This window comes from Mustela erminea, chromosome 12 (assembly GCF_009829155.1).
Source record: "Mustela erminea isolate mMusErm1 chromosome 12, mMusErm1.Pri, whole genome shotgun sequence".
Lineage (NCBI taxonomy): Eukaryota > Metazoa > Chordata > Mammalia > Carnivora > Mustelidae > Mustela > Mustela erminea.
In genome coordinates this window covers 9671885-9698317 of record NC_045625.1, presented here as the reverse complement: position 1 = coordinate 9698317, position 26433 = coordinate 9671885, and the positions used below count along the sequence as shown (strand labels likewise).

The 26433-nt window shown below is 39.7% G+C and overlaps 1 protein-coding gene across 7 annotated transcripts in view; it reads left to right on the top strand.

Moving 5' to 3' along the window:
• Positions 1 to 26433, top strand: part of GAPVD1 (GTPase activating protein and VPS9 domains 1) — an 80735-nt gene that overhangs the window by 13580 nt on the left and 40722 nt on the right. For all 7 annotated transcript variants that reach the window (XM_032308719.1, XM_032308722.1, XM_032308723.1 and 4 more), the window contains exons 2-4: positions 19626 to 19843; positions 21138 to 21981; positions 25085 to 25171. In XM_032308719.1, coding sequence (XP_032164610.1) covers positions 19659 to 19843; positions 21138 to 21981; positions 25085 to 25171 — 1116 coding nt within the window. In that variant the 5' untranslated portion in view covers positions 19626 to 19658. The remainder of the gene's footprint in view (positions 1 to 19625; positions 19844 to 21137; positions 21982 to 25084; positions 25172 to 26433) is intronic.

Sequence of the window (26433 nt, the reverse complement as noted above, 5' to 3'; positions counted from 1 at the left end):
TAAAGATATTTATATATTTATTTATTTGACACACAGAGATCACAAGTAGGCAGAGAGGTGGGCAGAGATGGGGGGGGGCGGAAGCAGGCTCCCTGCTGAGCAGAGAGCCTGATGCGAGAATCAATCCCAGGACCCTGAGATGAAGGCAGAGGCTTAACCCACTGAGCCACCCAGGCGACCCTCTAAAATAAATCTTAAACAAACAAACAAACAAAAACTAAAAACAATGCAGAAAAGGGGCCCTTGGCGCTCTCAGTCAGAAGAGCATGTGGCTTATTATCATGGGGTTGTGAGTTCGAGCCCCATGTTGGGTATAGAGAGTACTAACAAAAATAAATATAAACTTAAAAAAGAAGTGCAAAAAATGAAAGCTTTTCTTCCCCACATATACATGCACATATTAAAAAGTCAAGGTTTTTGAACTGGAACAAGTAAGGATACATTTTTTCTTTTTCTTTTTTTTTCCAGAAATTATAGTTAACACTTGTGCTTGCATAGTGCTTTACAGATATTAACTTGTTTTTGTTGTTTAGTTGGGGGAGGGAGAGTGGGAAAGAGTATGAATGTACCTTACGAATTGGATTCTCTTTTATATACACTTGAAGATGCAAAAACTGAGGCAAGGAGAAGTAATTACCAAAGGTTGCACGGCTAGTGAGTGGCAAAGCTGAGATTTGAGTCCAGGTAGTTTTGCTTGAGTGTTCTGTTTTAGATGCCTCTGGGTCTTACAATGCATAGTGTTCTGCACTGTGCTTTTTTCTTGTAATGGTAGGTAATGGACCTCTGTACTTCTGTCTCCATAACAATTGTGTAGTATTCTATGGCAGAGGTGTACCATAACTTACTTAGTGTCTTTCAAACCTAATCTTGTTTAATATTGCCAGTTACATTAGTAATGGTTTCAAGTAATACTTTATTTATTTATTTATTTATTTATTTATTTTTTTTTAAAGATTTTATTTATTTATTTGACAGAGAGAGATCACAAGTAGACAGAGAGGCAGGCAGAGAGAGAGAGGGAAGCAGGCTCCCCGCTGAGCAGAGAGCCCGATGCGGGACTCGATCCCAGGACCCTGAGACCACGACCCGAGCTGAAGGCAGCGGCTTAACCCACTGAGCCACCCAGGCGCCCCTCAAGTAATACTTTAAAAAGTCAAGGTTTTTGAACTGGAACAAGTAAGGATACATTAGTATTTACTAAGTAATGTATATTTGCTGTCCAGGTGTTTTGATATTCTCTCATTGGAGTTACATAATAAAATCCAAGCTTAACCCATAAGTTGTTGGGTATGCATGAATTTCATTATTTTTGCGGTCAGTCTGTCTTCTTTAGTTGTGGAAGATTTGTAGTGTATTGGGGGTAGAATTGACATCTGTTTGGGTTTTATTTACTTTGGCAGGATCTTGAATTTTGGTGTCCAAACAAGAAGTCTGGCATAGTGTTAACTTGAGATGTAGATACACTCTGGCTTTATAGTACTTGCATTTCAAGGTAGGGTGCATTTCCATTCCTTGTTCTTGTGCCAGGAAGAGTTGGTACTAAGTCCATTTTTTTTTCCTACAATGTTTTACCCTTATTTCAAATATACCAACTGAAGATGTTAACCTATCATTGTTTCCTTTTTTTCCTTAGTAGTAGTTATTTTTTAAGTGTGAGGAAATATCTTTTTTAGTACAGTAATAATTATTTCAGGTATGCCTGTTAGAAAAATAGTAGATATTTTAGCTTAAATTTAGTTATTGTTCTTTAATCATTTTGGAACTGGTTAGAAGTTGCTTGGCTGATTCCTAACTAGCTCATTGCTCGTTATCATTCAGTCCTTTATTGATTAACTTTATATAAATGTAGACATTAAATCAGACTGCTAAACACCAGTTTGTCTGCTAAGGAGTGGGGGTACCAAGATCACTATCTCCCTACTTCAGGTAAGGGAATTTTGTTGAGAAAACAACATTTTGTTGCTAACAGTATAAAATGCTGTGATAGAGATGAGGCCAAATGAGAAAGTATGAGAATGGTCAGGAAAGGCTCCTCGGTTTGAGCTAGGCTCTGATCCCTAAGTGAGATTTAACTGGCCAATGACAAGAGTGGGCAAAGGATTCTAAATAGAGGGTATATAGAAATATGATTTGTGGAAACAGTTCAAAATTGCTATTATCATGTACAGTGTGAGAACACAGGCCCCTCAAGGGCAGACCTTACCCGTCCTGTTCATGAGTGCCTAGCACATTGTTAGATGATTAACAAACATTTGTTGAATGAATGAGTGAGGGAATTGTAGTAAGCTTACTGTGCTTGTCTGTCCATTTTTCGGAAAGAAATGAGTTCATTATTTTTAATACCTAACGATTTTTAGGTCATATAATTAACAAAACATAAAATAAGTAATAAACTGTTACTGCACTGAAGAAGGTTAAGTCTTGTAAGGGGACATGCTTAGACAAATCCTTGTAATTCAAGATGGTTATTTATAAAAACTATTTGCAAGGGATATCTATCTCATATGGATTGGTTGGATTCCTGAAAAGTGGTGGGTAGTTAAAATAAATCCTCAAATTTAAAATATTTGATTGATAAAATGTAGGCAGTAACATTGTGGCAGGTAGGTCATTAGTAATTGGCAGTCATGTCCTTTTTTTTGCCATATCAGGTTAATATGAATATTATGTAAGCACTGTTGTTCCTATGTAATGAACAACAGAAAAAGTAACTGGCAGTTCTGTCAGGGTGTAGGCATCAGTATCTAAAAATGTTTCCCATGCTTACTCCTTGAGTAACATCATGATTTTTCCCAAATCTGCATGCTACTTGTACTGTTATTTGTCTTTTTTTTTTGTGGACACAATTTGAAAATATTTTTCAAGAAGCTTTATGTTGGGCCAGCTGGGTGGCTTAGTCAGTTAAGCCTCTGTCTTTGGCTCAGGTCATGATCCTGGGGTCCTGCATCGGGCTCCCTCCTCAGCGGGGAGTCTGCTTCTCCCTCTCCCTCTGCTGCTCCCCTTGCTTGTTCTTTCTCTTCTGTTCTCTCTCCTGCTCTCTGTCAAATAAATAAAAAAAAATCTTAAAAAAAAACAAACAAACCAAGAAGCTCTATGTAATTACCATAATGAAGGGCTAACATCTCAAAAGCAACTTAAATATAGTAAAAACAAAGCAATGTTAAGAAACCTAGCTAGCTACTACTTGCAGAAGTTGCTGGGTTTGGGGCGCCTGGGTGGCTCAGTTAAGTGTCCAACTCTTGGTTTTGACTCAGGTTATGGTTTCAAGGTCTTGAGATCAAGCCCCTCTTGGGGTTTTGTGCTGAATGTGGAGGCTGCTTAAGATTCTCTCTCTCTCCCTCTGCCCCTCTCCTGGCTTGCACTCTCTGTCTCTCTAAATAAATAAATAAATATATATTTTTAAAAAGCTGCTGAGTTTGAAGCCTGCTATCCTTTAATTAAAAGGAGAGATTGGCCAAGTGTTAGAGAAGTGTTGAAGACAAATTGGCACCTTGCTTAGATTTTCTCCATGATGTAAATAGAAGGACTAAAAGAGACTTGAAATGGGGTAACTTTGGGGATGCCCGGGTGCCTCACTCAGTCTCGTATCCTACTTTTTATCTCCACTCATGTCTTTTTTTTTTTTTTTAAAGATTTTATTTATTTATTTGACAGAGAGAAATCACAAGTAGATGGAGAGGCAGGCAGAGAGAGAGAGAGAGGGAAGCAGGCTCCCTGCCGAGCAGAGAGCCCGATGCGGGACTTGATCCCAGGACCCCGAGATCATGACCCAAGCTGAAGGCAGCGGCTTAACCCACTGAGCCACCCAGGCGCCCTCTCCACTCATGTCTTGATCCAAGGGTCATGAGTTTAGGCCACATGCTGGACTGCAAAAAACAATAAAGAAAAAGAAAGTGGAGTAACTTTCCTACTTCTTGGTTCATTGTTATTTGGTGTCATCAAGGAGGAAGGCACTCACTCTCTTGGTGGGAGCAGTTCCCCTAGAGCTTCGCAGAGGGAAGAGATTTGGGGGCTGGGCCTTGAAGGATAAATCGGAGTTCATTTGAACATAAGGAAGCTGTGGGCCTTTCGGGCCTGTATACTAGCGTCTGCTCCTGTTGGGAGACTTTCGGATGTAGTATGGAGCGACAGCTGCTTTTGGGGAAGTGAAGAAATGGTGGGAGTTGAGCTGGAAAATGGAAAAAGAGGGATTTAAGGAATTAATCTCCAGTAACCTTTTCTAAACTTTGTTTTATCATATCTTTCATAGAATTTGAGGGAATATAGGTTATTTATTTAGTCTTGAAGTCCAACTAAACCTGACTTTGTCAGATAGTTTGAAACTTCCAAAGAAAGGGGGACTCGTCCAGATGCTGACCTGCATATTAATAGTTTTCCGAAGATTGGGGTGATTACAGGTGGCCTTGACTGTGAATTATGCACTCAGATGGCAGAGTGGTAAAAGCTTGGTGAGCCACATGTACTTGGATTCTGCTCTCAGCTTTGCCAGTTAACTAACTTGACCTGGGCAGATCCTTTAATTTCCTCTGTCCTCACCTGTGAAATGTCGGTAAGAATACCTGCCTGGGCGCCTGGGCAGCTCAGTTGGTTAAGCGACTGCCTTCAGCTCGGGTCATGATCCTGGAGTCCCCCGATCGAGTCCCACATTGGGCTCCCAGCTCCGTGGGGAGTCTGCTTCTCCCTCTGACCTTCTCCTCGCTCATGCTCTCTCTCACTGTCTCTCTCTCACATAAATAAATAAAATATTAAAAAAAAAAAAAAAGAATACCTGCCTTTTAGGGGTGTTACACAGATGAGAGGAGAATATCTGTGTTCAAGCCCCTGATCGGTGCCGAGTTCATGACTAGCCTGAAATGTGTGGTAGCTCTTCTTTTCTTACCTTCTTTCTTTCTTTCCTTTTTTTTTTTTAAAGATTTTATTAATTTATTTGTCAGAGAGAGAGAGAGCGAGAGCACATGCGGGGGGGTGGGAGCGGCAAGCAGAGGGGGGAAGCAGGCTCCCTGCTGAGCAAGGAGCCCGTTGCAGCACTCCATCCCAGGACCCTGAGATCATGACCTGAGCCAAAGGCAGACACTTAACCAAATGAGCCACCCAGGCGCCCCAGTTATTGTTCTTTTAAGTTCCTAAGCATGGATATATTTTACTACCACCAGTAAAAATTCTCTTCAAGTTTAGCCATTGCTATTTATAATGCCTTTTAAGAGAGTTTGCTATGAAATGGAAACTAATGTAAAAACAGATTTTTCTTAAACATTCTGGCTAGGACGTGTATTTGCCTTGGTTCACTTGACCAGGAATTAGTACAAAATGTAATGTGCCTGTGGAGATTTTGTTATGAAGTATCCGTGTTTCATTTCTGATCACAGTAAATGGAGGCAGACCATGTTTTTAGTGTGATAGTTTAAACACTAAAATATGTTGGGGCACCTGGCTGACTCTGTTGGAAGAGCATGCAACTCTTGATCTCGGGGTTGTAAGTTCAAGCCACATGCTGGGTGTAAAGGTTACTTAAAAATAAAATCTTAAAAAAAATGAACACTAAAATGTGTTACCAGCTGTTAACCGATTCTGGAACATCATATGATAGCTGGTAATCCTTTTTCTAGATGGTGGTTGTTGAAGATTGTGATAAATTACTGTGTTCAAACGTTTTCTCAAGTTAGAATACTTTTTTTTTAACTGAAAAAAAGTTGCTAAATTGAGTTCTTGGACTTTGAAGTGTATTACTTGTGTAATTTAAAAAAAATTAGACTTTATTTTTAGAACAGGTTAAGATTTACAGAAAAACTGAGAGGATACCACAAGGAGTTCCTGTATGCCCAGCACCAAGTAGCCCTTAATACTAACATCTTACATTAACAGGGTATATTTGTTACAATTAGTGAACCACTGTTGACACATCATTGTTAACTAAAGCTCATGTTATTTAGATTTCCTTGGTTTTCACCTGATGTCCTCTTTCTGTTCTAGGATCCCATATTATATTTAGTTGTCATTACCTCTGTAATTTTTAATCAGATCATTTTAAATGAGGCACATTAACATATTTGCAAAGCATGCTTTGTTCTCAAATTTTAAAGCCACACTTGTGTGTGGAATTTATGTTGCTAAAAATTCTCTTAGGCTGAAGATTGTTGGCCTTTAGTTTCACTTTTAATAAGCCTTTTACAAGTGTAGTTTCTACAGTCTTAGCAAGTAGTCTAACCTGTTTAGTTAAGACTTCAGTGCTTCCCACTTAGTTTCGTGGAGAGGTTCATTTTGGTCAGTTCTCTTATGCGATGGACATGGAGCTGTGTCCCCTTGAAATGATAGACATCACCTTTTAATTGACAAGAAGAACGACGTCTTGCACTGTGTGGTCATTTACACTTTCCAGTCACCTCATATGAACTATATAACTTAGCATATGAGAGGGACAAGGACACTCCAGTTTTGAAGATGAGGAAACAGAAGCTTAGGTGAAGTGACTAAGCTGCCAGTAGGTGACACTGCCAGTAGGTGTCAAAGCCCAGCCTTAAATGCCTCAGATCTTCTGACCCCAGTTTTGGTATCCTTTTTGCTATGTTGTTTGATGTAGTCTCTAAAATGAGAAAGTAGCAGGTGGTCTTCTCTCGTATAATATGGACTGTCTCACAAAATTACTCCTGGATTTATTAGATTATTTACTTGAAGTCTAGCTGTTAAAGTGTAGAACCATTAGATACCTATCATTATCTTGGGATCCCTTTAATTAGAAATCTTCAACAGAGAAAAAACATGAAACATTCTCATTCCATAAAACATTGGAAATCATCTTTTCCCTAGTATAGAGTCCTTCTCTTGAGTCATAAGAGTTCATTCAGGCATAGTTGCTAGCATTTGTAATATGTGTGTCCTCGTTAGAGCATATGTCCTAGGTCACACATTTTTTTTTTTTTAATTTTTTATTTTTTATCTAGGTCACACATTTCAGGCTGTTCTTCGTCTCTATGCTCTGCATCAGATTAGGTATGCTTCTTATCAGGAATTGGCAAACGTCTTCTGTAAAGGGCCAGATAGTAACTATTTTAGGCTTTGGGGGCCATGTGGACTCTGGAAGACTCTGGCAACTATTCAGCTCTGCCATTGTAGCATGAAAACAGCCATAGAACGTAGAACATAGAACACAGCCATGCCAAACCAAGAGGCATGGCTGTGTTCCAATAAAACTTTATAGAATCGGGCCCCTAGCTGAATTTGGGCCATAAGCTATAGTTACAGTCTGCCAGGCCCAGCTCTATACCATAGACACAGAAACCCATTGTGCTTTATTCCTGCAACTAAAATCTTCCCACTGTTCTTTCACTGATATGTTTTCCTAACATGAGTTGAAAAGCTTAACATTTGATTTAATGTGCATGGTTTATGATGAATTTTATTTTTGTAGAAAATGTGGTAAGTGAAACTGAAGTTACAGATTTTCAGAGTCTAATTTTTGGCTACAAAAAGAAATGATCTCCCTTGGAAAATGCTTGGAAATTTCAGGAAAAAATTCCATTTGCTATTGTTAGGTATGTTAGTGCCTAATATTAATGTAAAATCTTTTATTTTACTTATGTTCTTTTTTGCAGAGCAACTTGTGACAATGCAGTTACCAAATATATATGAGTACTTCTTTGTGTGCTTGTGGTATTCAGGAATAGGGTTACATCCATCTAAAAGATATTCTCAGCCTTTGAGGGGACCTGTCATTTTTGCTGGAAAGAGAGGATACAGACATCAAAAATGAAAACAAAAATAAAAAGTTTCAAATTAGTAGTATGGATAAGCAGTGCTTTAAGAGTTCAGAGTTGGGGGCTCCTGGGTGGCTCAGTGGGTTAAAGCCTCTGCTTTCGGCTCAGGTCATGATCCCAGGGTCCTGGGGTCTAGCCCCGCATCGGGCTCTCTACTCAGCAGGGAGCCTGCTTCCTCCTCTCTCTCTGACTGCCTCTCTGCCTACTTGTGATCTCTGTCTGTCAAATAAATAAATAAACAAAATCTTAAAAAAAAAAAAAAAAAGAGTTCAGAGTTGGAATTTTTCACTGGGGCCGTACTATATGGTTGGGAAGGAAGGTTTTATCGAGCCAGGCTTTGGAAATTAGAATAAGTAAGTAATTAAGATGAGGTCTGATGTGAATAACAATGAATATAATACTAGGGTGCCTGGGTGGCTCATTTGGTTAAATAGCTGCCTTTGGCTCAGTCGTGATCTCGGGGTCTGGGATCGAGTCCCACATCGGGTTCCTTGCTCAGCGGGGAGCCTGCTTCTCCCTCTCTGTTGCTCCCCCTGCTTGTGCTCTCTCACTCTCTTTTTCTGTCAAATAAATAAATAAATTCTTTAAAAAAATACTATGAAGGTGAATTAAAAATAAAAATGAAAAGGCGGATTTAGCTGGAACAAGCGATTTTATATAGGAAAATTGTGTGAGATAGGAGTGGAAGTGTGGGTTAAGGCAAGATTGGTCCTTGAATATTAGGCTAAGGAGTTTGGAAACTGTCTTCTGTGAAGTAAGGAGTAAACGAAGAATTTGAACACCTTTGTTTTTCCTTTAAGTCTTTCATGAACCTTCCAGGTATTATTGTTAAAGTTTTCAGTATTGTGTGGTTATTTTAGTGAACATTTAATGATGATTTCATGCTGTTCACCTCTTCTTTTCTCATCCACCAAAGACTGTATTCCTGTTCTTCCTATGTTATATCTACTCTGGTTATGAAATCTCTAACTAGAGTATGTTACTGAAATACCTCTTATTCATTCATATATTTATTTACCCAATATGGACTGAATGCTTGTGATTTGACAGGTTTTGTTCTAGTCAGTGCAGATTTGTCAGGGAACAAATGAGGCAAAAATACCTCTTTCTGTGGAGAGGAAATATGAATGTGTGACAGGTAGGGGCTGACATTTTAGATAACGTGTCCAAGAAAGACCTCATTGAAGAAGACCACTTTTTTTTTTAATTTTTATTTTTTTCAGTGTTCCAAGGTTCATTGTTTATGCACCACACCCAGTGCTCCATGCCTTCCTTAATACCCACTACCAGGCTCACCCATCCCCCCACCCCTCTTCCCTTCCAGTACCCTCAGTTTGTCTCTCAGAGTCCACAGTCTCTCATGCTTCATCTCCCCTTCCAATTTCCCCCAATTCACTTTTCCTTTCCTTCTTTTAATGTCCTCCATGTTATTCCTTATGCTCCACAAGTGAAATCTTAAGATAATTGACTTTCTCTGCTTGACTTATTTCACTTAGCATAATCTCCTCCAGTTCCATCCATGTTGATACAAAAGTTGGGTATTAATCCCTTCTGATGGAGACCTAATAATATTCCATTGTATATATGGATCGTAACTTCTTTATCCATTTGTCAGTTGAAGGGCATCTTGGATCTTTCCACAATTTGGCGATTATGGCCATTGTTGCTATGAACATTGGGGTTCATATGGCCCTTCTTTTCACTACATCTGTATCTTTGGGGTAAATACCCAGTAGTGCAATTGCAGGGTCATAGGGTAGCTCTATTTTTAATTTCTTAAGGAATCTCCACACTTTTCCAAAGTGGCTGCACCAACTTGCATTCCCACCAACAGTGTAAGAGGGTTCCCCTTTCTCCACATCCTCTCCAACACTTACTGTTTCCTGTCTTATTAATTCTGGCCATTCTAACTGGTGTGAGGTGGTATCTTAGTGTGATTTTGATTTGAATCTCCCTAAAGGCTAGTGATGATGAACATTTTTTCATGCGTCTGTTAGCCATTTGTATGTCTTCTTTGGAGAAATGTCTGTTCATGTCTTCTCCCCATTTTTGGACGTAATTATTGTTTTTTGAGTGTGAGTTTGAGGAGTTCTCTATAGATCTTGGATATCAGCCATTTGTCTGTAGTGTCATTTGTGAATATTTTCTCCCATTCCGTGGGTTGCCTCTTTGTTTTGTTGACTATTTCCTTTTCTGTGCAGAAGGTTTTTATTTTGATGAAGTCTCAAAAGTTGGTTTTTGCTTTAGTTTCCTTTGCCTTTGGAGATGTGTCTTGAAAGAAATTGTGTCTGATGTCAAAGAGGTTATTACTGCCTATGTTCTTCTCTAGGATTTTGATAGATTCCTGCCTCATGTTGAGGTCTTTTATCCATTTATCTTTGTGAATGGTGTAAGAAAATGGTCAAGTTTAATTCTTCTATACATAGCTGTCCAATTTTCCCAGCACCATTTATTGAAGAGACTATCTTTTTTCCACTGGATTATTTTTTCCTGCATTGTCGAAGATTAGTTGAGTTGCAGGTCCATATCTGGACTCTCTCTGTTCCACTGGTCTGTGTGTCTGTTTTTGTGCCAGTGCCATGCTCTCTTGGTGATCACAGCTTTGTAGTAAAGCTTGAAATCAGGCAATGTGATGCCCCCAGCTTTTTCTTTTTCGATATTTCCTTAGCAATTGGGGTCTTTTCCGATTCCAAACAAATTTTAGGATTATTTGTTCCAGTACTTTGAAAAATGCCGGTGGAATTTTGATCGGGATGGCATTGAAAGTATAGGTGGTCTGGGCAGTATAAACATTTAACAGCGTTTATTGTTCCGATCCATGAGCATGAAATGCTTTTCCATCTTTTTATGTTTTTGAAGAAGACCACTCTTGAGTAAAAAGTCCTAAAGGAAGTAAGAGATTTGGGTGGAGAGCAAGTGTGAAGGTACAGAGGTGAAAGTATACCTGTCAAGTCTGAGAACACAGATGGAGCAGTAGGAAAGGGGGGCCAGTAGTAGAGTGATTATATGCCCTTGTTTGCATCTCTTAATCTTGATGACATATTATTAATAGTGCCCACTTTCACTCCTACTTAGTAGTGTCTTGGTTTGAATGGCAAATTATAAGGTCTTATGGTTATAGAGGTGAGATCAGAGAGGTAAGGAGGGTGGAGGCAGACGATGGAGAACTGAACAAAGAAGCTTTTGGAGGATTTTTGGCACAAGCGTGATATGATTTGACTTGGGCTAATAGGGTCATTCAGGCTGCTGTGTTGAGAGTAGAATAGGAGCAAGGACTGAAGCAAAATTAGGAGGCTGCTGCAATGATCCCAGGTGAGAGATACGGTACTTTGGACCAGGGTGGTAATTAACAATAGAGACCATGGTAAGTAGGTATATTCTGGATGTGTTTTGGAGGTAGAGTCATCAGGAGTTGATAATCGGTGTAAGAAAAAGAAGGAAGTTGAGAATGACAGAAAAGTTTTCTGCCTCAACAGTTGGAAAGATGGAATTACCATTGACTGAGATGGGGAAGCCTGGGATTTAAAGAGGTTTTTCTTGGGGGGATTGGAGGGAGATGAGTGCAGTTTTGGACATGTTAAGTTTGAGATGCCAGTTAGACAACCCACAGGAGCTGTTGAGTGGGTAGTTGCAAATTTGGATCTGGCATTTAGGGGAAAGGTAAAGTCTGGAGATAACTAACTTGGGAGCTGTCAGCATTTTGATGGTTCTTAAGCCATGAGATGGAATGAGATTGCCTAGTGCTGGGTATAGATAGAAAAGAAAAGGTCTAAAGACTGGGTTTAAGGGTAGGGTACCCCAGTGTTTTGAAGTCAGGGAGATGAGTGGGAAGTAACAAATGAGACTGAGACTGACTGACAGGAGGAACACTGTGAGGGTATAATGTCCCAAAGTCAAAGGAAGCGTTTCAAGGAGAGTGGTCAATCATGTTAGATCCTTCTGTTAGGTCAAGAAGGGGAGAAATGATAATGTATCATTGGATTATAGTGTGCTTATTTGTTTGTATACATATTTTTAAAAATTTATTTGAGAGAGAGTGGGGGAGAGGAACAGAGGGAGAGGGAGAGAGAAACTCAAGCAGAGCAGACTCTACACTAAGCATGTAGCCTGATGTGGGGCTCGATCTCACAACCCGGAGATCCCAACCTGGGCCCAAACCAAGATTTGGGCTCAAGAGGGGATCAGAGGAGAGAAGCTGGAGACAGTGATTATAGACACCTCATTCATACAATCTTCTTGTAAAGGGAGGAACAAAAAATGGAGGTGGAAGTTGAAGCGAAGACGTGACATAGAGAGTTTTCTTTCTCTTTTCTTTTTTTAAAGATGAAAAATAATAGCATGTTTATTTATTGGTGAGAATGATCCATAGAGAAAGAAATGTGGATGGGAGGGGGATAGGGTAGTTGGGATCTCTACAGTGATGTTCTTAAGTAGATGTGAAGGGAAGAAATCCGCATCAAGTGAGGATTGGCTTTAACCTAGAGAAGGGCAGTTCATTCAAAGTAAAGAAAAAAGTAGAGCACGTGTGTGTGTGTGTGTGTGTGTGTGTGTGTCTGTGTACACACACACGTTTATATACTTGTAGTTATTTACAGTTTACTTGCTCCTGGCTTCATAGTTGACTAAGCTTTGCAATGACAGAGGCTGTCTCTGTTTTGTCCTGTCCTGTGCTGTTAGTGCTTGGGTACAGGGAAGACATTCAGAAAATATTTGTTGACTTGAATTAAATTGGAGAAGATAGGGACACCTGGGTGGCTCAGTGGGTTAAGCCTCTGCCTTTGGCTTGGGTCATGATCCCAGGGTCCTGAGATCGAGTCCCACATCGGGCTCTCTGCTCAGCAGGGAGCCTGCTTCCTCCCTCTTTCTCTGCCTGCTTCTCTACCTACTTGTGATCTCTGTCTGTCAAATAAATTAATAAGCCTGTAAATAAATAAATAAATAAATAAATAGATAGATAGATAAATAGATAGATAGATAGATAGGAGAAGATAGCTTTTAACAGCCTTTCCAAATCTAAGATTCTGTTTTGATGTTAAGATAATAGAGGATGGGCGTCTGGGTGGCTCAGTTGGTTAAGCATCCAACTTTTGATTTGGGCCCAGGTCTTGATCTCAGTGTTGTGAGATCAAGCCCCCTGCCAGGTTCTGCCCTTAGTGCAGAGTCTGCTTTTCTCCCTTCCTCTGTCCCTCCCCCTGCTAGTGCTCTCTCTCAAAATAAGCAAATAAATAAGTAAAGTCTTTAAAAAAAATAACAGAGGAAATAAAGAATTTAAGCTCAGCTAAGAGGTAAGGTTTGGAGACCTCTGTATTTTAAATGGTATTTGAGCATAAACTCAGGTGAAATAGATGTAACTAGAAGCCAGATGAAGTTCTGTAAAACCAGTAGATAAAAGGAACTTTAAGGAGTCAGTTATTAACAGAACTGGAAGTTAAGGTAGATGTGACTGACAAAATGTTTAGATTAGTCAATTGAGAGCAAGGGCTGCTTTGGAACCAGAACTGAGTCATTGTGAATTTTGATGTAGCTGCTTGCTAGGTATGTCAACACTTTTCTCAACTGTTAAATGAAGTTAATGAGCACAGTCATCTTAGGGTTATAAGGATTCAGGGAGGAAAAAAATAGCAGTGCCTGGCATGATGAAGTTCTAAATAAATGTTAGCTTGGTGTGAGTATTGTTAGTGTTAGTTCAGTATTGATATTGTCATTGTTACTTTTCAGGAAACTAACTTATTTGCAAATGTTTGTACTTTGCTGTTGTGTTCAGTATGGTGAAATTTCCCCACTTTTAGTTATTATGCCTACATTTTATTTAAGCTGTTTCCCAGTAGCTATAATGATTGTGTTATAATGGTGTCTCAGAAGGGCAGAACAACTTCATAGACTTTGCCTTTTACGTTCTCAAACCCTCTTCTCCAACTGTTGTTTTAAAGGAGTGTCTGTTATTTGTGTGTGGGAGTATTATTATTATTTTTTAAGACTTTATTTATTTATTTGACACAGAGAGAGATCATAAATAGGCAGAGAGGCAGGCAGAGAGAGGGAGAAGCAGGCTCCCTGCTGAGCAGAGAGCCCAATGTGGGGCTCGATCCCAGGACCCTGAGATCTTGACCTGAGCCGAAGGCAGAGGCTTAACCCACTGAGCCACTCAGGCGCCCTGTGTGGTGGTATTATTTTATCAAAATGTATGAGCCAGTAGACTTGGGGCTACCTGAATTGAGTTCATTTAACATGTTTGAGCTCTTACCTGCCATTAGCTATGTTAGGACACAAAGGTGAATTCTTTCCTTCAGCATTTACAGTCTAGATAGAGATACAATATCATTATACTTTGGCATGTGCTACATGTATAAAATGGTACTTAGAACATGAATTTAATTTAGGTAAAATGTGGATGAAAATACAGGTCAGAATTAATTTATATTTTTAATCTCTTGGATTTACCCAGTGGTTTACTGACAGTTTTTTTTTAGGGGAGGGGGAGAGAAAGAGGGAGAGCAAGAATTTTAAACAGGTTCCACACCCAGCGTGGAGCTGGACACAGGGCTGAATCTCACAATCCTGAGATCGTGACATAAGGTGAAATCAAGAGTCGGATACTGGGGGCGCCTGGGTGCTCAGTCAGTTGGGCATCTGCCGCCTTCGGCTCAGGTCATGATCTCAGGGTCCTGGGATTGAGCCCTGCATCCTGGCTTCCTGCTCAGCGGGGAACCTGCTTCTCTCTCTCCTTTTGCCTCTCCCCCTGCTTGTGCTCTCTCTCTCTGTCAAGTAAATAAATAAATAAAATCTTTAAAAAAAAAAAAAAAGAGAGAGAGAGAGACACTTAACTGACTGAACCACCCAGGCATCTCTGTATAATCATGTTTTTTTTTTGTTTTTTTTTTTAAAGTATTATTTTGTGGGGTAAGTTTTTACCTGTTTTTTTGGCAACACTCAATCAAGACAAACTAATTATAGAAAGAAAAGCATTAAAGCATATAATTTTTGAACTTGATGAAAGGAAAAAAATGCTTAACAAGTTTTGTCTAGATTTATTAAAAATATTTTTGAAGATGTTTGGGACTATTAAAGGGTTTAGACTAGGTGGAGCATTACTTTCATGTGTTAATCTTTTAAGTGAACCTATATTTGAAGGTTTTAATTTCTAAATTGTATAAATTGGTTGATATTTTGCTGTGTCATTGGAAACATTTTATATGTCCTATCTTGAACAATATTTCGGTTATAATTAGACTGTGAGCTCCTTGAGATTAGGGAACCTGGCTAGGCTCCAGCCAAGCCCAGTAATATGTTTGTTGAATTAAGTTGTAGTAAAAAAGCAAGAAAAGCACAGTTTGAGAATTTCCAAAGCAAAAAAAAAATTTTTTTAAGATTTTATTTATTTATTTGACAGACAGAGATCACAGGCAGGTAGAGAGGCAGGCAGAGAGAGAGGAAGGGAAGCCTGCTCCCCGCTGAGCAGAGAGCCCAATGTGGGGCTCGAACCCAGGACCCTGGGATCATGACCCGAGCTGAAGGCAGAGGCTTTAACCCACTGAGACACCCAGGCGCCCCTTCCAAAATATTTTTTTAATAACATATATTTTTTTTAAGATTTTATTTTATTTATTTGACAGACAGAGATCACAAGTAGGCAGAGAGGCAGGCAGAGGGAGAGAGAGGAAGAAGCAGGCTCTCCGCTGAGCAGAGAGTCCGACGTGGGGCTCGATCTCAGGATCCTGGGATCACGACCTGAGCCGAAGGCAGAGGCTTTAACCCACTGAGCCACCCAGGCGCCCCCAAAATATTTTTATCTATTTTTTCATTATGAAGAATTTCTGACATAACTGAAATTATTGAAGAGTAGTATAATGGTTATTATCTACCCTCTACCCAGATTCAACAGTTGCTTGCATTTTGCTGCATTTTAAAAGTCTCATTTTTTTGGCTGAACCATGTATAAGTAAGTTGCAGATCCTAACAGTTCTTCTACATACTTGAGCATAAAAATACGATATTCTTCTAGGTAACCACAGGATTTTTGAGTCATTCTTGTAGAGATCAGGGTAATAATAATAATGGTGTGCTAGCTCTGTCATCTCTCACTTGTATGGTCCTTGGCAAATTACTTCATATCCCTGAGCCTCAGTTTCCTTAGCTGCAGAGCACTTATCTCAGAGGAATATTATGAAGATGAAGTGTGTAAAGGCACCATTTTCAGTATTTTCCCATACAGTACTCAACTGTGGTGAATTAATACCACACCCACCCTTATTCCCAGAGCTGGAAACTTTTACCTTTTTTGCCCCCCTCATTTGTTGTTCAAAAATCTTACATTTCTATCTTGTAACATTTCTCAAACCTGTCCTGTTCTTTCGATTGCCACCACATTTCTTGCCTGTCAATAATTTTAGTCTCTCTTCTGGTCCCATACTCACCTCCTCATCCTTTCCTTAAGGCTGCCAGAGTTTATGCTCCCAAACAAAAATTTAATCTTACTCATTTCCTGTTTAAAACTTTCCCCATCACCTACAGTGTAAGGTCCAAGTTTCTTAACTCTGTCTCCTATGTACCTTCTGTCTCCGCAGCCTTATCTCTCATTATGCACATTCCCTCCCTTCCCCCACCTCACTGAACACACAGACACCATCCCCCAAACGGTAGCAAGCTGTGGGTAGCTGTCTAAATTGTACTCTTTGTTACATACCTCTGTGCCTTTGCTTGGTTGACTCCCCATGTCTAGAATTCTACCCCACCCACCATCTTTTTTATCTCTGGCAAATACTCATTTTCTCAACCCCCTCCCCAGCTTGCCTTTTAAGACTAGGTGCCATACAGGTTCCTTCTCTTCCCCCTCCATCTACATTGTACAGTCTTCTAGCATCATACCTGTAACATTTTTGGACAGCCATTTGCTTGCATGTCTGCTTCATTCTGCTAGGTTAGAAAGTCCTTAAGGATACACAGGTTTTATCCCTTTTTTTATTCCTAGTACCTAATATGTTTCTTGTACCAGGGATAAAATAAAGATAGATATGGAGTCTGTATTTTATGGGTGAAAAAATCTGAGGTTCAGAGAATATTCTTTATTTGCCCAAAGTAACAGAACTAATTAATGAAACATTCAGATCTTTAAGAGCCCATTTCATTATTGTTGCCATTAATTGTAATACTTAATAGTTCTTCGTCTGTGTACTTAGAGGCCCCTAGAGGATGTTAGAGTTCCCACATGGAAGTCTGTAAAGTCATATATGAATTTTCGGTAAATTGAATTAATACGATTATATACTGTATGTCACTGATTTTTCTTTCTTTTCTTTTTTTTTTTAAAGATTTTATTTATTTATTTGACAGAGAGAGATGACAAGCAGTCAGAGAGGCAGGCACAGAGAGAGGAGGAAGCAGGCTCCCTGCTGAGCGGAGAGCCCAATGCGGGGCTCGATCCCAGGACCCTGAGATCATGACCTGAGCTGAAGGCAGCGGCTTAACCCACTGAGCCACCCAGGCGCCCCACCGATTTTTCTTAATGTACCCACATGGTTTTGTTATTATCTTAACAGATCATTTTAGTGGACATACTTACATCTTTAAAAAAAAATTTTTTTTATTTACTTGAGAGAGAGATGGGGAGGAGCAGAGGGAGAGGGGTGAGCAGACCCCCACACTGAGCACACAGCCTGTCACGGGGCTTGATCCCATGACCTGAGCTGAAATCAAGAGTTGGATGCTCAGTTGGCTGAGCCACCTAGGCGCCCATGCTTTTATCTTTTGAGAGGAGAGAAGTATGAGGGCCTTCGTGATATGGGTGATTTGGAATAAAGGCTTGACATAGTTTGCTAGGAAATTGATAAGGTATAAAAAAGTTGTTTTTTTTAAAAGATGTATGTATTTTAGAGAGAGAGAGAGAGCACAGTTGAAAGGAGGGAGAGGGAGTTGCAAGCAGACTCTGAGCTGAGTACTGAGTCTGACTTGGGGCTCCGTCGCATGATCCTGATATCACGATTTGAGCCAAAACCAAGAGCTGGGTGCTCAACTGACAGCACCACCCAAGTGCCCCAAGAAAGTGGTTTTGAAAGCAGTAAGATTCAGGTTAGGTGGTAAAATCTATGTTCTTATCTTAGTCTTCAGTAGTTCATTAAAATAAGAAAGTTTAAAAATATCTAAAAACAGGAGTGCCTGGGTGGCCCAGTCAGTTAAGCATTTGCCTTCAGCTCAGATCCTGTTGGACCTCTTAAAAAAAAAAAAAAAAAAAAGTGTGGTCTGGCAGGCATTCTAGGTTCACAGGTATAGCTTAAATAACAATGCTTTAAAATATGTGTGCTATTTCTATCAGTTTGTTTAACTACTAGGTAAACAAGATTTGTGTGATTTCATTCATTCCTTTGGCAAATATTTTTTCCATTCTTGCTATGAATCAGGTGCTCTGCTCAGTGCTGAAATTGCAGCTGTGAGTAAATAAAACAGAGAAACCATACTCCTCCCTGGTGGCCCTTACCTTTTTTTTTTTTTTTTAAAGATTTTATTTATTTGACAGACAGAGGTCACAAGTAGGCAGAGAGGCAGGCAGAGAGAGAGAGAGGAGGAAGCAGGCTCCCTGCTGAGCAGAGAGCCTGACGCGGGGCTCGATCCCAGGACCCTGGGATCATGACCTGAGCCGAAGGCAGAGGCTTTAACCCACTGAGCCACCCAGGCGCCCCTGGCCCTTACCTTTTAGTGTGGGAGCCATACTTTAACCATAGTGAACATGCAAGTAGGTATCTGTAGTATAATGCTAGACAGAGGCAAGTACTTTTTAAAAAGGCCAGAAAAGGGAATAGGAAGTGATAGTTTCTTTTTTTTTTTTTTTTTTTTAAAGATTTTATTTATTTATTTGTAAGAGAGAGAGGAGCGAGAGTGAGCACAGGCAGACAGAGTGACAGGCAGAGGCAGAGGGAGAAGCAGGCTCCCCACCAAGCAAGGAGCCCGATGCGGGACTCGATCCCAGGACGCTGGGATCATGACCTGAGCCGAAGGCAGCTGCTCAACCAACTGAGCCACCCAGGCGTCCCAGGAAGTGATAGTTTCTATTTTAGGAGTTACCTGAGAAGGCCTTTCTAAGTAGCCATTTGAACAAAGAGACCTGAGTTAAGTAAGGGTACTTGCCATGCAAAGATACCTGGAGGAACAGCCTTCCAGACAGAGGGATCATCAGATGCAAGAAGCTTTGAGGAAGCGGCATGCTTGGCCTCTTAAGCAAGGAAGCCAGTGTGTCTGGAGCTCTGTGAGCAAGGGTAGAATGGTAGGAGATGAGGTTGGAGAAGTAGCCAGGGGCAGATCATGTAGGACCTTTAGATTTCATTCTAAATGTAATACAAACCTTTGAATGGTTTCTAGTAAGGAAATAAGGTGATCTAACTTGAGTTTAAAGGATACTCTACGCTATGTAGAGAACAGATTCAAGTAGTACAAGAAAGGAAGCAGGGCGATCAGTTATGAAGTGGTTATAGACCTTTGGATGAGAGAGGATGATGAACGTGGTGGTGAGAAGTGGATTGGAGATGTATTTTGAAGATCATGTCAGCAGGTTAAGTTGACTGATGGCAGTGTAAAAGGGAGCAGTCAAAGAAACTCTAGTGCTAATAAATAGATACTAGACTTGAAGGAAATACACAAATTTTTACTGTGGCTGTCTCTGAGCAGTGGCCTTCTTACTAGGAGCTTTTTTTTCCCCCCCTTATCTGTATTTACCAGTTTTTCTATCTTGAACCTATAATGCTTCTGCAAAAAATATAAAATATATAGATTATTTTAAAGTTAGAGTTAATCATAGTACTAAATGTACCCTAATTCTTAATATATTCTCTTATCCCTTTTGATTTTGGAAAAACAGTCTAAGTTTTTAAACCTTTTTACTCTTAGTGATCATCCTTTGTACCTTCTCCACATTTGAAGATGGTGAAGCTGGATATTCACACCTTGGCCCATCACCTTAAGCAGGAACGCTTATATGTGAACTCTGAGAAACAGCTCATTCAGAGGCTCAATGCAGATGTCCTTAAGACAGCCGAAAAGTTGTATCGTACAGCATGGATTGCTAAGCAGCAGAGAATTAATTTGGATCGGCTTATCATAACCAGGTAAAAAAAACTGGTTTTGAGATGTTTAATTTTTTCTGTGCTAGCTATAAATAAATGAATCTATTTCCAACAAAGTGTATGCTTTCAGATAGTTTGAATCAACATTAAGGTGAGTCTTTGCCTATTTTGTCTGTTAATTAAGGCCTTTTTAGAGAATTATAACTTAAGCATTAATATTTTGTACCACACCACTTAATTTGTATCTTTGTATGATAACCTTTTATTTTGCTGAGAGTAAATTATCTTGTCTTTTTTTCTAAGTAGGCTTCCATACCCAATGTGCGGCTTGAACTCATGACCCTGAGATCAAGAGTCACATGCTCTACCCACGAACCAGCCAGGCGCCCCTCTACTTTTCTATTATTATTATTATGTTAAGATTAAAAATTTTTTTTTAGTAATCTCTATACCCAGCATGGGGCTCAAACAACCCTGAGATCAAGGGTCATATGCTGCACCAGTTCAGCCAGTCAGGCATCCCTTTTCTCCTGGTATTATTTAATATACAGTTGGCCCTTAAACACTGATTTGACCCTGTGGGTCCACTTATACAGGGATTTTTTCGATAGAATACTATAAATGTATTTTTTTCTTATGATTTTCTTAACAATATTTTCTTTTGTCTAGCTTACTTTATTGTAAGAATACTGTATATAATATATGAAATATGTGTTGATTGAGTATATTATCTGTAAGGCTTCTGGTCAACAGAAGTCTATTAGCAGTTAAATGTTTGGGGGGTCAAAAGTTATGCAAGGATTTTCCACTGCACAGGCAGGTCAGTGCGCCTAATCCCCACATTGTTCAAGGGTCAACTGTGTGTATTTCCATGTTTTGATTCTGTATATCTTCCTGTATATCTACCTCTCGCTTTTAGAAACCTCTTTTTCACTGTGTTAATATCTTATTCTGTTGCTTCAGGAACCAGTTTTTAGCTCTAAGAAGAGTGGTGGTGAGGTAAAAATTTGAGAAAACGAGGCAGATGCAGAGAAGTATGATTCCATTTATGTGAAGCTGAAAAAAAGCAGGGCTGATCTTTCATAACAGAAATCAGAATAATGGTTATTTTTTTATATTTTTCATTGAACCTGATGACCTAGGAGGAATTTGTCCTCCTTTGTACTTTTCGGTTTTCTCCTTTCTTCGCATGTTCAGGTGTCGGTGGGCTGAAAGATTTGAGCAGTTCGGAGTGATCTCATTACTCGGACTATAATCAGTCTACATTTCCATGTTTCAGTGGTACCATATTATTGTTATTGATTTTTATTGTTTTGCTTGTTTGCTCATTTTTTAGTGCTGAAGCTTCCCCTGCTGAATGTTGCCAACATGCCAAGATTTTGGAAGATACACAGTTTGTTGATGGATACAAGCAATTGGGATTTCAGGAGACTGCTTATGGAGAATTCTTGAGTCGATTAAGGGAAAATCCTCGTCTTATTGCCTCCTCTTTGGTTGCTGGGGAGAAGCTGAATCAGGAGAACACACAAAGTGTTATATACACAGTTTTTACCTCCCTTTATGGCAACTGCATCATGCAAGAAGATGAAAGCTACCTCCTTCAGGTTTTGAGATACTTGATTGAATTTGAACTTAAAGAAAGTGACAACCCCAGGCGACTTTTGAGGAGAGGAACCTGTGCCTTCAGCATCTTATTTAAACTTTTTTCTGAAGGACTGTTTTCCGCCAAACTTTTCCTCACAGCCACTTTACATGAGCCAATCATGCAGCTGCTTGTTGAAGATGAAGACCACCTGGAGACAGATCCAAACAAGCTGATCGATAGGTTCTCCCCATTACAACAGGAAAAGCTCTTTGGAGAGAAAGGCTCAGAGAGATTCAGGCAAAAGGTTCAAGAGATGGTAGATTCCAATGAGGCCAAACTGGTGGCTCTGGTGAACAAGTTTATTGGTTATCTCAAACAGAACACGTACTGCTTTCCACATAGTTTGAGGTGGATTGTGTCACAGATGTACAAAACCCTCTCCTGTGTAGACAGACTGGAAGTTGGGGAGGTCAGGGCAATGTGTACTGATCTCCTCTTGGCCTGCTTCATTTGTCCCGCAGTTGTCAATCCAGAACAGTATGGAATAATTTCTGATGCTCCTATTAATGAGGTAGCAAGATTTAATCTGATGCAGGTACGCTTTTTAATGTGGCATTCAGTTGAAAGTCGGTTGAATGAGTAGTGGGGTGTGAACAAAATACGATGGCAACATGTTTACATTCTTACTATTCTGTTTCCTCAAACTGGCTTAAATATTTCTTTCTTTCTTTTTTTTTTTTTTTTTAAAGATTTTTATTTATTTATTTGACAGTGACACAGCATGAGAGGGGACACAGGGGGGCAGTGGGAGAGGGAGAAGTAGGCTTCCCGCCGAGCAGGGATCCTGATGTGGGGCTCTGTCCCAGGACCCTGGGATCATGACCTGAGCAGAAGGCAGGCACTTAATGACTGAGCCCACCCAGGCGCCCCTAAATATTTGCTTCTTAAGAAATAAAAGCGGTTGCGGGGCACCTAGGTGGCTCAGTCAGTTGAGTGTCCCACTCTTGGTTTCAGCTCAGGTCTTGATCTCAGGGTTGTAGGTTGGAGCCCTGCTTTTGTCTCCACGGTCTAATTCCACTCTCAGCGGGGCATCTGCTTGAGAGTCTCTTCCTTTGCCCTCCCCCCACCCCCTTGTGCACACACACACACACACACACACACTCACTCTCTCTTTCTCTCTCTGAAATAAATTTAAAAAAATAAAGAAAAGCAGTTAAATTGGGATTAAAAATACCATTGTCATAAAATATTAGTTTTGGGGGCACGTGTTTCAGTCTGGTAAGCATCTGCCTTTGGCTCAGGTCTTGATCCCTCAGGGTTCTGGGATCAAGCCCCGCATTGGACTTTCTGCTCTGCAGGGAGCCTCCTTCTCCCTGTCCCTCTGCCTGCTACTCTACCTGCTTATGCTTGCGCGCTCTCTCTCTCTCTGTCAAACAAATACAGTCCTAAAAAATATATTTTGTTAGTTTTTCCTGTGTAAAGATTTATTTATTTATTTTAAAGAGAAAGGGAGAGTGAGGGGAGGGGCAGGAGAAGGAGAGAAATCCTCGAGCAGACTCCCCACTGAGCTTGGATCCCAATATGGGGCCTGATCCCAGGACTCTGAGATCATTACCTGAGCCAAAACCAAGAATCAGACTCCTAACCAACTGAGCCATCCAAGTGCCCTTGTGTTAGTTTTTACTCTTTTCTTTTTTCATTTGAGAAAGAGAGTGTGAGAGCACAAGTTGGGGGAGGAACAGAAGAAGAGGGAGAAGCAGACTTCCTGCAGAGCAGGGAGCCTGCTGTGGGGCTTTATCCTGGGACTCTGAGGGCAGACACTTAACCAACTTAACTACCCAGGCACCCCTAGTTGATTAGATTTTCTAGAACAGGGCCACCATCTCTTTACCATGATTTCAAAACCAGGGTGATTGAAAATATCTTTTATACATTGTTTGGTAGCAAAACATGACCTAAACTAACATGAGACTGTTTATCACTGCTAGTTATTCCTTTTAGGGCTAATGAATACTCAGGTTTTGCTGCAGAAATGGTGAATACATTTGATTACAGGATGCTTCCCTTAATACTGCCTATGTTACATGTGTGCACTAATCAACCTTTCTAAAATCTTCAAATTTTGAAATTGAAATTCTTCTGGTCCTCAGAGTTCCGGAAAGAGGAGTTTTGGATTTATGTTAGCAGTTTTTCCCCCTTTATCATGAGAACTACTGAAATCTTGTTATTTATTTATTTATTCATTTATTTATTTTTGAGGGGGGGAAGGGGCGGAGGGAGGGGGCGAGAAAGAGAATCCTAAGCATGCTCCATGCCCAGTGCAGAGCCTGACATAGGGCTGGATCTCACAACCCTGAGATATGAACTAAGCCGAAATCAAGAGTCAGATGCTTAACTGACTAAGCCACTCATGCACCTCCATGTTATTATTTCTTTTTTCTTTTTTGAAGATTTTATTTATTTTTATTTGAGAGAGAGCATGAGAGGGGAGAAGGCCAGAGGGAAAAACAGACTCCGCACAGAGTTTGAAGCCCAATGCGAGACTCGGTCCTGGGACTCTGGAATTATGACCTGAGCCAAAGGCAGTCCCCCAACCTACTGAGCCACCCAGGTGCCCCATGTTATTATTTCTTAAGGGAATCTTTTAATCATATCCTGTCCCCCAGAAATACTATGAAGAAAAAACTGAGTTTATTTAGAATATATCTTTGGATGATTTTTTTTTTAATGACAAGCTTTTTTTTCCCATGGTCATTTCTGTTATGTTATGTTTAGCAATTAACTATATAAAAATCCCTGGAGTAAAACTAAAAGATTTTTATCATCTTTGAAACACTAAATTTATTCTTAATATAGTGTAGTTCTAGGTTTTTATTTTTATCATTCTAGTAGAGATTGAATCACTTATTGTCAAAATGAGTAAAAAAGGGAATTATACCAGATATTAAGATGATACTGTATGGTATTAGCTTCCCCCAAAGTGTCTTTAAAGAGAGTAGATTAGGGTCGCCTGGGTGGCTCAGACGATAAGCATCCAACTCTTAATTTTGGCTCAGGTCAGTATCTTAGGTTTATCAGATGGAGCCCCATGTTGGGCTCCATGCTGAGTGGGGAGTCTGCATGAGATTCTCTCTCTCCCTCTGTCCCTTCTGCCTCCTCTGCAATAAATAAATAAATAAATCATAAGGAAAAAAGTAAGAGTAAATTAACAGTTCTCTTTTACCGGTAAGGAACCTGCTGTGTGAATTAACATTTACTTTCCAAGCAGCTCTGTTCAGTAGGATTTTTTAAATCCAGAAAAAAAATTCTACCTTAAGTATTTTGTGAACTCTAAAGGGAAATGTACTTAATATTAACTTCATTTAGATAATTTGAATCAAGTTTTGCAAGTGAATTTTAAAATATCTAAATGTATGAAAAGTATAATATCAGAAACAAAGGTGTTTTATTTTTATTTTATATCGTCAATGTAATGTTAAAGTAAAATTTTCTATTGTCTATGACTCTTCATCTAAATATAGTAAAAGCTGATGTAGAGAAGATACACATTTAATTTGGGACCCTACTTTGCATGCCTGGTCAGATGGTATAACTATTATTATGAAACAGCTTTTTAGACTAGAATGAAAGCACTTTCATCGAGAACAATTTCTAAGTATCTATAGCCCACGTCTCCCGACCACTGCTTTGGGTTGCAGGTTGGCCGCCTTTTGCAGCAGTTGGCAATGACCGGCTCTGAAGAGGGAGATCCCCGGACAAAGAGCAGCCTTGGAAAATTTGACAAAGTAAGAATACTATCTCATGAGAAATACTGTTTATAGAAAATATTCCCAAAGTATTAGTTAACTTAACTGTTGTCTTTATTAAGTCTTGTCCTTTAATTTATTGAGAATAAACTATTCTTTTCAGTTACGCTTAGTATAGCTATAGAGAATACAGTGTTGGATTAGCAGCATTTAAAGGAAGATGTCAGTAAAGATTACTAATTCTTACTTGTTTTTTTTTTTTTTTTTTTTTTTTTTTTTAAATTTTTTTTTTTTAAGATTTTATTTATTTATTTGACAGAGAGAAATCACAAGTAGATGTGGGGCAGGCAGAGAGAGAGAGAGGGAAGCAGGCTCCCTGCTGAGCAGAGAGCCCGATGCGGGACCCGATCTCAGGACCCTGAGATCATGACCTGAGCCGAAGGCAGCGGCTTAAACCACTGAGCCACCCAGGCGCCCTAATTCTTACTTGTTAAACTGTTGAGGAGATGTCACTGTAATGAGAGCCAAAGAGCTATTAAGATTATTTTATTTTAAAAATTTGATAAGGAGCCTGGCTTGCTCAGTTGGTAGAACATGCAATTCTTGATCTTGGGGTTAGAGTTCCAGCCCCACGTAGGATGCAGAGATTACTTTAAATATTTTATTTATTCATTTATTTATTTTAGAGAGAGGGAGCGTGCACATGCAGGCAGAGGGAGGAGCAGAGAGAGAGGGAGGAGGAAAGAATTTCAAGCAGACTCCATGCTAAGTGCAGAGCCCCACATGGTGCTCAATCCTGTGACCTCAAGATCCTTACCAGAGCAGAAATGAGTCCGATGAGCTGCCCATGTTTCCCGGGTGTAGAGATTACTTTAAAAAAAAAAAAAAAGTCTTAAATAAATAAGGTTGCTCATTTGGTTGAGTGTCTGACTCTTGGATTCTGTTTGGATCATGGTCTTAGGGTCCTGAGATTGGCCCAGGTCAGGCTCTTCACTCAGCTGGGAATCTGCTTTATATTCTTTATTTGTTTCTCTCCTCTGTCCCTCCCCACTGAGTGCGTGTGTGCTCGTGCATACACTCGCTCTCTCTAAAATGGATGAATAAATCTTTAAATAAATAGTTTAGTTTAAAAAAAAGCACTAAAGCAAATCAATAATAATTATATAATTTTAAGTGTATTTCATAAATATGTTTTATGGCATTATTCAGTTAAATTAGATTTTAATCATATTTGAATAGTTTGTATATTCTGCCTTATTTAAAATTCAGAGGTTATATAGTGAAATTCCACTTTACCTCTG